At 35.2% G+C, this 12,898-nt stretch overlaps 1 protein-coding gene across 1 annotated transcript; it reads right to left on the reverse strand.

The window, feature by feature from the left end:
* Window positions 1–1,780: 1,780 nt before the first annotated feature.
* Window positions 1,781–12,592, reverse strand: LOC115977529 (probable magnesium transporter NIPA4). Its single transcript, XM_031099421.1, has 9 exons — window positions 11,984–12,592; window positions 10,296–10,352; window positions 9,360–9,450; window positions 9,072–9,232; window positions 8,812–8,939; window positions 8,577–8,714; window positions 6,694–6,786; window positions 2,416–2,521; window positions 1,781–2,244 (listed from the first exon to the last, which is right to left on the reverse strand). The coding sequence occupies exons 1-9, from the start codon at window positions 12,153–12,155 to the stop codon at window positions 2,135–2,137; spliced, it is 1,056 nt and encodes a 351-aa protein (XP_030955281.1). The 5' UTR covers window positions 12,156–12,592; the 3' UTR covers window positions 1,781–2,134.
* Window positions 12,593–12,898: the final 306 nt, after the last annotated feature.

Here is a 12,898-nt window from a genome sequence, read left to right on the forward strand (position 1 = left end):
AAAATTGGTCACCTAGCTTCAAATAGATTGATCTAATAAAGTAGGATGCATCCTAAGAAACCGTTATAAATAGAGGCACCCCTAACTCATTAGTACATCACTTTTACATGAAGTGACCATTGACATCACTCTTATCATACATCAATTACAATTTGTTACATTATTTAATTGTGGGCCAATCAAAATTGACCACCTATCTTCAAATTGATTGATCTAATAAAGTAGGATGCATCCTAAGAAACTGTTATAAACAGAGGCAGCCCTAACTCATTCAAATGAGATAAACAACATAAAATTGAGCCTAATCTTAGGTGGGTAATTTTAAATTATCCATATTTAATATTTATGAATAATTATAAAATTACCATTTGTAGAAAATTAACTGATACTCTTAAGTCTTAACTAGATAAATTTTGAGTTTAAAATCAAGTTATAGCTAAGCGATTAGAAAAGCGCCAAATTTATGAAAAAGTTGGACTCAAGATCTAAAGGCGCTCTTCAAATGCCGATTGGGACTTGAATCAATCACCTTAAAAATTCCAAAGTCATCGAACTCTATTGCTCTCTAATTTCAAATATTATAATTTGTGAAATTGAAATCTAAGCCGATTAGTTTGGAGAGTCCCAGGCTCATCCAAAACTCATCAAAAGGCCGCCCTTATAAATAGAAGGGGGATTCATAGTTCAAGGTACCGCACTCCTGTAGAGTTCTAGAGGAAGCTTCAAAGCATAGTCATAACTCATAAAGTAGTTGGTGATCCTATGTTGAGTGAGTGACCGAGTCTTTAGTCGTAATCCCCTCTAGACTTTTAGCTTGGGAAACTCAATAAACTTGTCAAAATTGTCAAAAATATCCATTCTATGCAGGTGGTATTGATAAAAGTTTGGAAAGAAAAAAAAAAAAAAGTGATTTATGAACAATTATAAAATTGTCAAGAGCCCTATAGTTCAACTTATCTGGTAAATTTTGGTGTTTCCAACTAAAATGTTTAGGCCTCAAATCCTTCCACTTCTAACTATTGATGTAAAAAAATGAAAAAAAAAAAATACAAAATACAAAATACAAAACTCTAATGATAGATGGTCGAATTGCAAATTTTGCTTCAGAATCTAAATCTGTTTTGAGTTATTTAAGGAGTCAAGTGAAGGGTATTAATATACATAAACCCACCTCAATTTGATATATAATTTTATCTACATATGTACTAAAGGTGTCCATAGTTCATACTTCAAACACGTAACCAGACTGAAATTAATATTTCTTTAAAAAGATAATATTCACCTTTATTTTTACTCTCTTTCTAAAAATAATGATACTTGTTTAATAGTTAACATTTACTTAATTCCATATTATCCTGTGTTTTAAAACTTCTTTACCTACTCTTTTTTTTTTTTTTTGAGAATCAAAAGAAAAAAAAAAAAAAAAAGAATAGGTAAAGAAGTTCTCATCAATAAGAGTAATGTCCCATTAACTTGGCTGCTTTGTCTTTTCCATAAAGACCAACAGAAACAGAAGATCTCACTAGTAGGCTGAATCTAACAGCCCAAGATTCAATTGTTAAAATATCGTCCTATCCTTTTCTTGTGGGACTGAAAGAATAGTTGTTAATGAACTTTGCACTTATGAATGGTTGCTAATATAAGCAACATACGCTGCCATCCTGCAATGAACTGTTATTGCAACTTACAGTTCTTGATAATCAAGCAAAATCCCTTTTACCACGGGGTTGCAAGGTTCTAATATGAGAGAGAGTGAGAGAGAGAGCCATGCATATGCCCATAACAGAACTTCCCAACTTAAATTTCAGAAAGAATACAACCGAAGCTTGGAAATGTAAGACTAGAATACACTATATATATAACAAATGTGCACAAAATTATGTTGGTCAATGACTTTCGTATGAAGTGGTGAGAAAGAGGATACAATGAAACGGCCGAAAGCATGGCCACTAGAATGGCAAAGAGAAAAAAAGAAAAAGAAAAGAAAAGAAAATTAAATTTGACCCTTCCCTCTCTGTGTCCAAAAAGAATATGATCGGGAAGTTGGGATAACTTCATAAAGCACAAGTTGCATCAGGAAGATCCCTCCCAAGATAAAGCGCGCACAGTTTTTAGGACTGGCAACAAAGCATAATCATACTGACGACCTTAAGGATTCCTGCCGCCTAAGAGGAATGCCTTCACCATTAAGGCCATCCTCTTCTGAGTGCTTGGAAAGTCGCAGGGACATAGACGATGACAAACCTGTACATGATTTGACAATATTATTTGTACATTTGTCAGAACGGCAAAAATGAATTGAAGACTTAAAAAACATGAGTGCCTGTGAGATAAGAGTCATAGGACCCTTGTTATAACTTATAACCTATTATTATTCAAAATGAAGGGTTCACAAGAACAATATAGAGAGCATACCATCAGACATATCCTTTGTTTTGTGAAGCAGAAAAGTTCCCGAGAGGATAGTCACAAAGCCACATATTTCTGTGATTACCTGGGTTGGACTCTGCCTATCCCAGTCCTGAATGTAAATTAAGATTCCATAATGTAATCAATTCAAGATTATCATATGAAAATTGCAAAAATGAGCCTACTAGACTCAATAATGTAACCCCAAGTGAGAGGAGGAGCTGAAACTACTGAAAAATAAAACCAGAAACTGCTCATCATATAGTGGCTAAATCTAATATAACATAATTAAAAAGCAAGATCATCATCATTGCTATTCAATAAGACTAACAATTTAAGCAAATAACAAAAGGAAATAATTGATGTGAACACGCGCGTGCGAGCGAGAGAGAGAGAAGAGAGAGAGAGAGAGAGAGAGAGAGGGGAGCGTATATGTGATGAAGTACAATAGAGAGTCCAGGAAGACTCTGCCTAGCTTTGGAGTTTACAAATTATTTACGCTGTTTTGCTTGTGAAAGAAGATTAAGACCAAACCCAGCTTTTGCCTCCCCCCTTGTGAGGAGAGAAAGACTGAAAGAGAGAGATTCACTAACACTACAAACATGGTCTAAAAACAGAAATCAATCTAGGTCACGTAACAAGACACAAGGAACTTCAGTAAATCTTACTTATCCAAAAAAATATTTAATAAAAAAAAGAGTAAAAAATCTTCTGTAGAAATCTTGCAAAGAAAGCCATATTGAATGCAAATGCAATGGGCAATGATAAAAAAGATAGCTCTTGAACACGAAACATCAGAGATCCAATTCCTACAGTGAAACAGTTGTTATCATGATCTTAATGATGCTACAAACCAAGATAGAGTGTTGTTCAACCTTAAAAACTGATAAGGCCACTGTTCATCCAAAAGGCACTCAAGGAATCACCGAACTCCTGTCCTTTCAGGCAAGAAATTTTCTCCTCTGGACTAGTGACACCACTATACAAAAATAAGAGCTTATGCTCCACCAGATCAAGCTCTCAGCCATGAAAGCCACTCCAAAAATTTGGAGGCCATTCATGACTGCACACAGACCAGAAAATGTCACAAATTTAAACAGAACCAACAGCAACAGCATATGGAACGAGAGAAAAGGAATTTTGTAAGACCCTTGTTTTATTGGTTAATAAAACACGCACTTATTGGGTCTCGAACCCACAACCTCACCCTCCAAACCATTATTATGGGAGAAAGAAGTGCCAATTGATCCATACACTAGCTCGTAGGCTAGAAAAGGTGTTAGTAAAGAGCTATCTCAACAACAAAGATCCAATATTAACATCATTACCAAAGCCCCATCTTCAAAATGGACTCCATCACTTATTGTTTTTGGTTTATTGCTATGATTTTAAGAGCAAAGTTATCTTCAACGTCCCTTTTTCCTTAAACAACCAGGTCAAGACAACAACAGCCACCTTTTGGACTTTCTTTATACCATCAATCTTCATTATTCCCACACCTGTACTCTTAGCTCTAAGAAGGCCATAGCTATTCAAACTTTGTGTCAGGGCTGTTTAACTTATCAAAAAGAAGGCTACAGCTATTAATGCCCGAGAGCCTAGTGCAACAGTACCTGATGAAGTTATGGAAGACTAATATGCTACAACTTTGCAGTAGTTATGGAAGACTAATATGCTACAGCTTTGCAAATTCACCTATTCAAGAATTATTTTATTGGGTCCTCATGTGAAGTCCAATTGAAGTGAAAGTCATGTCATTTTAATAGTCTAAGTATGAGTCTTTTAGGGTTAAAACAGTTTTTAATTTGGGTTTTTATTTTATTAGTTATGGTCAATTTTATATTCAGGGGCAAATCTGTAATTATGATGCAGGAAGTTGTCTACTTGATGAAGGAAACAAAGTTTCACTCTGGTTTGATATTTAGCTTCTAAATTTGGAAACAGAATTAACTATGATGCAGGAAGTTGTCTAGCTGCCAAAGTTTCTATTGTATTCATAAATGGAGAATAGAGACAGAAGTTTGCTAGAACAGAAGATATTAAGCCCATTCAGGCTGGTACCTCTCAAATTCAGTTGGTTGAGAATGATAGAATAGTCCAGGCTCTAACAAAATCTGGTGTATTCTCTTGTAATTCAGCATGGGAGATGTTTTGAGTGAGGAAGGAGAAAGTGGAATGGTGGAAATTGGTCTGGGATAGTGCCATTGTCCCTGATTCCTTCATTCTATGGCTAGCTATTAAAGAAAGGCTTCCCACTCAAGATAGGGTTGCTGCCAGGGGCTGGACTGGTGATGTTCTTTGTGACTTCTGCAGAAACCAGATGGATAGAAGGAATCATCCCTTTTTCGAGCCCTTTTTTAGTTTTTAGTCATAGGATTTGGAGTCAGGTGCTGGGGGTCTGTATGCAGTATCCTTAGACATATATTTGGGATGAAATCATTTAATGGGTGTTGAAGGTCTAAAAAGCAGTTGTCTAAGATCTAAAGTAGGGAAGGTTGTCTTAGCGACTACTATCTATCACACTTGGATCCAGAGGAATACCAGAATTCACATTGGAAGAATTTTTTTTTTTGATAAGTAATAACAATTTTATTAATAGAAAATCCCTTAATACACAAGAAATATACTGAGAGAGCAATAACATCAAGAAATAGAACAACTATCTATGAAAGCTAACAAAATAGAAGAGGAATGGTTGGGTAACACAGTTATCCACTCATGCAAAGCCCTAAAAACAACTGCTTCAATTCCATCAAAGGCCCTTCTACATCTTCAAATGCTCTACGGTCATATTCCTTCCCAATCAACCACATCAAGCACAAAGGAATAGCCCGCCACACATCACTAATAACCCTTCTACTCCCTTTCCCATAAGGCAACACATGAAGGACTCTTTGAGGCATTACACACTAAACCCCAAATAGACAAAACACAACGGACCACAGCTCACTAGCACACTTGCAGGGAAGAAACTTATGGCCAATAGTCTTCCCAGCCTTCTTGCACATATAACACCACTTGATCACATATAACTTACAATGCTGTAGAATATCAATCGTGAGAATTTTACCCAGAGCAGCATTCCACATAAAAAAGGAAGCCTGGGGTGGAATTTTGACCCTCAAGATAGTCTTCAGGGAAAAAAACTTTACACCTCAAAAAGGAAGTGCTCTATAGTAGGACTTTAACCTTGAATAATCCATTCTTATTAGGCCACCGACACAACTTATCTTCCACATCCCTAGCCTTTGATGAGCAAAGATCTATAAAGGTGATCAACACTTCTAATTCCCAGTTATGTAAAAGCCTCGTAAACGTAACATCACAAAACATGGAACCATCCCTTCAACACAAATAATCCACCACAGTGGCCCCTTTATCCTGAGCAATGCCATACAGAACAGGGAAAGCATCCTTCAGAACCCCAGCCCCACATGACCAATCTAGCCAAAAACGAACATAGGTTCCTTTTCCAACACCTGGCAAAACAATGCCAGTCCAAACGAATAAATTTTGACAGAGGAAATCTAGTAAAGACCATTATCAATGATGTTCGATGGAGATGTGGATTTGAATTCCATCTAAGGTTTCTGATATGGACAGGATTCTATGTAATCAGCTAAGGATTCAAATACATATGGAGAGGATTCTATGTATCTACTGAAGTTTGTTGTGCACTGTGGGAGAGCTGCGGTTAATGAAAGTTCATGCATGAAATTTGCCTTGGAATAGATGAGAGAAGTAGGTTGTATGTTTTGTTTGCTTTATTAATAGCTATTGCTGATGTCCAGTGTTTTGAACTCTATAGTAATTTTTTTGTTACTTACTTTAATAATAACTTATTCATTCAAAAAAGAAGAAAAAGTACAGGAAGCCTACCAAATACCATGTGGATTACAATAGTTACACATTTTTTAATTATTTAGCTTACTCTAGATGCTAGACCCTCAGGATTGCTAAACATCTTCCAATATTTTAACTTATTCCACTCTGATCTTCTCAACAGAAGCATCTTGTTGGCAAAGACATAATATCATGAGGTTTAGTCCTAACCCACAATGTTAAACCTTATGCATTAAAAACTCCGACCCTCTCTTACTACACCCGCATGTTCTCATACTATTTTCTATTCCATCATACACGTCCATTATATTGAACCTATTTCAATTTTGAAAAAGGAAGTGCCAATTGGACTAGAGTTCCCTGGTGAACTAGGTAAATAATATTTATGAAGTGAAAAAGAAATAAAGTTTTCAGATAACCCTGTTCAGTAGAAGAATATACCTTAAACATGATCACACTGGCCACAATAGTTAGTGATGTGAACATAACATAGTATATGGGAGATACAACAGCCGTGTTGAAGGTATCAAGTGCCTGCATTGGACAAACAAGGAAAAAAGAAATCAAAGGAGAAATTATGCACAGTAACTATAAAACAGCAGAAGTGAAAAGTAAAGAAAAATATTTGATTACAATATCCAGAAGAAGAAAATACATGTTCTTAGTAGTGTCAAAGAATTTATATAAAGAAGTTTTGGCCCCAAGGAGTGGGAGAAGAGGAGGAGATTCGAACTAGTGACTTTGCTCATGAGGTGTGGTCCCTAGACAATTGTGCTACCCCTTGGGGTTGTAATGTCCAAGAATTTTCTAGTTCAAGTCCATGCAACATTCATTTCAAGATAGCTCATAATGCCTCTCATTCTCCTTTTGCCAATGAGTTTTATCTCAAACAACAGCTCACCCATGAGAAAGATGAAGGGTAAAGTAGCGGGTTCAAAATCCACTGGGTATGTACAATTTAGAAAGAGCCTTGCACGCTCAAAGGCCTTTCTATTAAAAAATTTATTTACTCATTATTCATCCCTGCAACTACAGGATAAGTAATTATAGTGCATAACTAATTGTATGGATCACCATCCAAGACATCCGTAGTAAAGAGAAATACTTCCCATGCCCAACCCATAGCAATTTATTCAATCCAAAGACCACCTTTTGTCAAATAATTAGTGTCCATTTGGCTCCAAATTAAAAAACCAGCTTATTTTACTATTCAGTTTATTTTTGCTACTATTCATAGGTCCCACTGCACTTTTTGGTATTATTCATGAGTCCTACTATACTATTTCAACTAATTTTTACCTTTATCTACAGTACTTTCAGCAAAAAATTTTCAATTTCAACAAAATAAGCGGATCCCAAACAGTCCCTTAGTCTAATTGAACTCAATAATCTATTTTACTCTCCCCAAGTTTCCAAACCATGAACAAAAAGGAAACCTGTTCATCAGTGACAACTTACAAGTATCTAATTCTCCATACCCTTTCCTTAGCCTAGCGAAATGATTCTCTCACCTTAAACTCCATTGAACCCATAAATTGCTTCATTACATCTTAAAAGAGTGAATATCTTCTTTCAGAGAGATGATGAAGTTGTTGGAACTCGTACACTAATCAAAATTCCTTTACCCAACCAGAACCTCTTTATTCTTTTTAATCAACCTATACCAAGAAACTCCCTATGGTGATTAAAAGGGGTGAATATACAATAAGATATAAGTGAGATCATCCTTTCAGAATCTCATCAAGTTCTTGGAAAACCTCATGAAATCCCCAAATCAACACCTCCATCCAATGGTGAATCCATCCTCCAAAGAGAACTCCAATTGCAAGCAAAGGTCATTTTTCTGGTCAGTCAATATATATGAATACTTGAAATGAGAATCTAACCCAAACACAGACAAAGTGATTAGTTGCAGCAGGCATGCCATTGTGAGTAAGTATTAATGACACATGCATATTGGACGAGGGCCAAAAATTTCATGTTACGGGAATATACTTTAGTGTCTTCCCATGCTTTAGGATATCAAACATAGCCCCTTACAAGCATGAAAATGAGATGGATTTTACTAATCCCATGTAACTTCATTTCCTTATTTACAGAGCAAGGAGATCTATTATGGGACCTTCATGTTCAAGAGCTTTGAAAAAGTTATCTGTTTAATGGGAATATAGTACCATACTCCATTCATCATAAATCATTATGATAGGATAATTTCAAATAAGCAACATAAAATTTGGTACTAAAGTAGAAGTAGTGAAAATAAAACTACTTAAAGAAGGTAAAAAAAAATAAGAGAAAGGCGGGGATATGAGAGATAGATGTACCTTGTTCAAATAATTCATTTGGGTGAGCACACAAGCAATTACCACTACAGTGAATACCCAAGTTTCAGGATAAATTAGTTGATTCATTCCCGACAATGTCAACTTCAATGCAATTCCAATTGCTTTGACACTCATGACCTGTCAAAGGACACCCTTATGATAAAAACACTTAGACGATATGACCTGGTAAAAGCATACACATTCAACAAGTTTACAACCAAATACAGATACATACCGATAAAGAACCTACAAGAGAACAAACTCCAATGTAAACCATTATGTGTGTCTGGCCATATTGTGGGATAAAGTAGAATATAAGTATCAATGCAGCTGTTATAACCAAAGCTGCATACATGAGAAAAGCTGCAAAAGAAACAACAGAAAAAGTACATCTTTTTAACTTAACCAAATGAGTGTCAAAAAAACATATGAACATAAAAACCCAAGAATGAAATAATCTATAAATGCAAATAATTCCTTGAAACATTACATTACCTGGGTCCATAGCAAGTTCCCAGACTTCTGTTACAGAATGAATTTCACGTTCTTGAGGAGCATGTAGAACAATTGTTGTAGAACCCACAACACACAGAACACAACCAAGAACTCCAAAAATATGTAACCTCTCCCGTAAAATAATGTGTGCAAGTGCAGCACTGCAAAACAATATGACAGTAAGCACTCAGGCCTCAGCAATTGATAGCTATATGATTAAGATATATCCTCTCAAAAAATAAAATCCAAAATTCAAACAAGCTATGAAATCTAAATTTGTTATCATGCCTGATAATAATGCTGAGAGCCCCAAGAGGAGTGACCAGTAAAGCTGGCGCAAACGCATAAGCCGCAAAATTAGCAATTTCCCCAACGATCACTGTTGAAATAGCAATTGCCCATCAGTGTTCACATATGTTACTAAAATCATAAACTATAAGTGACTTAAAAAAAAAAAAAAAAAAAAAAAAAAAAAAGAAAAGAAAAAAAAGACTTAAAAATGCTTTCTTTTGTGAGTAGCTTCTAGAATTTAACATGTAGATGTCAAATGAAGAAAACTGCCATAACATTTTATTTATAAAATGGTAATATAGGGTTTGAAATTTATAACAGTTTGGTTACTCCATCTAAAGCTATGACAAGCCTGGAGTATCAACAAGACCTAGAAAGAGAAACATTAAAATAGAACTCTCTGTGCCACTTTATTTGATGGCAGAGGTCAAAAGAGACTATGCATTGGTTATATAATAGAATCTTCAAAAAAATTTCATTATCTGTTTTTTTTTTTTTTTTTTCTTTGGATAGGTAAAGGCATTTTCATTATTCTGTAAGGATTTTCTGTAGAAGTTGTTGGTACATACTAAGCACAAGGAGTTTACTTCTTTTCACCACATTATTCTATATTCATTGGAGGATTTTTATCTTTACTCTCATTCAGTCCCCATCAATCCAGCAGCCAAAATGGATAAATGAATTTAGATGTGGTCTGTTGTGGATGATAATTGTATCAATTTTTGAATCAGTACTTATAAAAGGTACATAATGTTCTGTTTGTGAGAATAGGTAGAATAGAACAAATTGACTGATTGCACTATACATTGCTTCTGTAATGAGTAGCAATCTATTTTCTGTTTGTTTCCATCTTAAATAGTGGTTCATCAAAGGGAAAGTCTAACAGTAAATATAGTCATTGATCAATAAGAAAGGAAATTATTAAAAACTCACTCGTTATCATGCCCACCCACCAAAGTGGCTCATATAAGTAAGAATAGCCTCCAACACCTGTACAAAACATCAATGAACTTAATTTCAGGAAAATCTGTTACAAATGACATTAATATATTAAATATATCCAAAGTAAACAACAGAAAGCAAGCGCCAAATAGTGCAACATGCATCCCCACTAGCAACAGTTAACATTACAGACATGCAAGTACAACGCAACTGCTCCAAAATGAGAACATAAATAAGTATTGCAAAGACACCATTAACTCATGTACAGTACATAGTACGTACAGGCATTCAGTACATTCGTTCATTCAGTCCAAGCACACGTGAAAAAAATAGAACCGTATTTCCCAAACTTGTCACTCAGCTTGACAAGACTCCCAAATCCTCAAAAATGTTATAAAACAACACTATTAAATTTGGATACTGTCAGTCCAACTTATAACGAGGATCTGTTTAAACTCTAAACTCCAATTTGCCACCCACCCCCCCCCCCCAAAAAAAAAAAATCAGAAAAATGAAAAGAAAAGAGGCAAATGCCCCATAAATTCTTCTTTAACCACATCACTATGTCAACTAATTTCCCATAACCATCCAACTCCACATAATCAATTTTACTATCCATAGAAAACTCCTAACTCAAATTCTCCACTAGATAGATTTTCAATGTGGCAATAGTTCAACCTGTTTCTGATATTTAGTAGATCCAACCACACACATTCTCAAGACAGGAATCATAACCATGCGAAATTGCAATTGCTTATTATACAGCAAATCAATCAAAACCTGCATCTCTCTTCCAACCAAAAATATCAACAAAATCAAATCCACACGCAGCAATCGTGAAGAATTGAATAATATGAAGAACTTTAATTACATCGACAGTTTAACTCATTTTCACACAATTCACACTAGGATTTGAAAGCAAATACCTCAACTTTCACTCTCCGATCACTCACTCACTAATCACACTAATGCTTTGAAATTCATCAAACACTCTTTTGGCAATTCCAAGCAAAACCTAAATATCAACAAAATCAAATCCACACGCAGCAATTGTGAAGAATTGAATAATATGAAGAACTTTAATCACATTGACTCTTTAACTCATTTTCACACAATTCACACTAAGATTTGAAAGCAAAATAACTCAACTTTCACTCTCTGATCACTCACTCACTCACTAATCACACTAATGCTTTGAAATTCATCAAACGCTCTTTTGTCAATTCCAAGCAAAACCTAAATATCAACAAAATCAAATCCACACGCAGCAATCGTGAAGAATTGAATAATATGAAGAACTTTAATCACATTGACTCTTTAACTCATTTTCACACAATTCACACTAAGATTTGAAAGCAAAATACCTCAACTTTCACCCTCCGATCACTCACTAATCACACTAATGCTTTGAAATTCATCAGACACTCTTTTGCAAATTCCAAGCAAAACCTAAATATCGACAAAATCAAATCCACACGCAGCGATAGCAACTCATGCTTTCCAACTAATCACATTGACGATGTAACTCATTTTCACACTAAGATTTGAAAAAATCCAAATCCCTCAACTTTGACTTTCCCGATCACTCACTCACTCACTAATCATAATCAATGCTTTCACTTTCACACAAAAAAAAAAAAAAAAATCAAACGAAATCTCAACGAAAAAACGACACAAACCTGCTCTGATTCCAGAAGCACCAGCCTTCTTCAATCCCTTCTTCTTCACGATGAAGCTCGCGCCGATGAAGAAGCTGGACGATAGAGCGAGAACCAGACCTTTGACGTTGTCAGACGACATTTCCTCACGCCAGCTCGTCGATGTCATCTCCGCCGGACTCCGCACGGCCATCGCCGACGCCACACCAGCTCAGAACAACAACCCGAATCCGAATCCGAATCCAAATCCAAATTCAAAACCCTAGCTTCTACCGGTGACTCTATCATACCCTCACCGGAAGGCGCATCGAAAACGGTATCCAAATCCTCTTCTTCTCGATGAAAATGACTCGGAGTGAGTCAGGAAGAACGACTTCGATTTGGATCTCAGAGATTTTTTGATTTTTTTTTTTTTTTTGAGTTTTAAATTTTTAGATTTTGGATTTGATCGATAAATTAGGGAAAAGCATTTGATTTTTGTAACGCTTTGTAAATTGTCGGCGCTTGAGGAAGGTACAGCTGTGACCTGTGTGAGTGAGTTTTTTGTTTCTGTTTTTCATTTATATATATATATATATATATATATATATTCTTTTTAACTTTCTCAGATCGGAAACAAAGAGAGAGAGAGAGAGAGAGAGAGAGAAGAAGAGTGTGTTGTGGGGTTATTGATTTTTTATTATTTTATTTTTTTTGCTTTTTGTGTTTTTGTGTTTTTTGTTTTTGTTTTTTATTTATTTATTATGGTGAGATTGGTTATACCAAAATCCAAAATAAGGACTCAACTCCGACTATGAGTGATCCATTTTATCTTTTTCTTCTTCTTCTTCTTCTTCTTCTTATCTAAATGTATTTTCCTATTTTAACTACTATTTCTTTCCTTTTCAATACTACAACCTCATTATAAATTTTTTCTTTTCTTTTACCAAAATAGAG

Source organism: Quercus lobata, chromosome 2, assembly GCF_001633185.2.
Source record: "Quercus lobata isolate SW786 chromosome 2, ValleyOak3.0 Primary Assembly, whole genome shotgun sequence".
Lineage (NCBI taxonomy): Eukaryota > Viridiplantae > Streptophyta > Magnoliopsida > Fagales > Fagaceae > Quercus > Quercus lobata.

Coding starts and splice junctions, on each gene's coding strand:
- LOC115977529 (XM_031099421.1), bottom strand. CDS start 12,155: ATGGCCGTGCGGAGTCCGGCGGAGATGACATCGACGAGCTGGCGTGAG. Junction 2,522..6,693: donor CCAGTGTGATCATGTTTAAG/GTATATTCTTCT, acceptor ATTTACATTCAG/GACTGGGATAGGCAGAGTCC. Junction 2,245..2,415: donor AACAAAGGATATGTCTGATG/GTATGCTCTCTA, acceptor AATCATGTACAG/GTTTGTCATCGTCTATGTCC.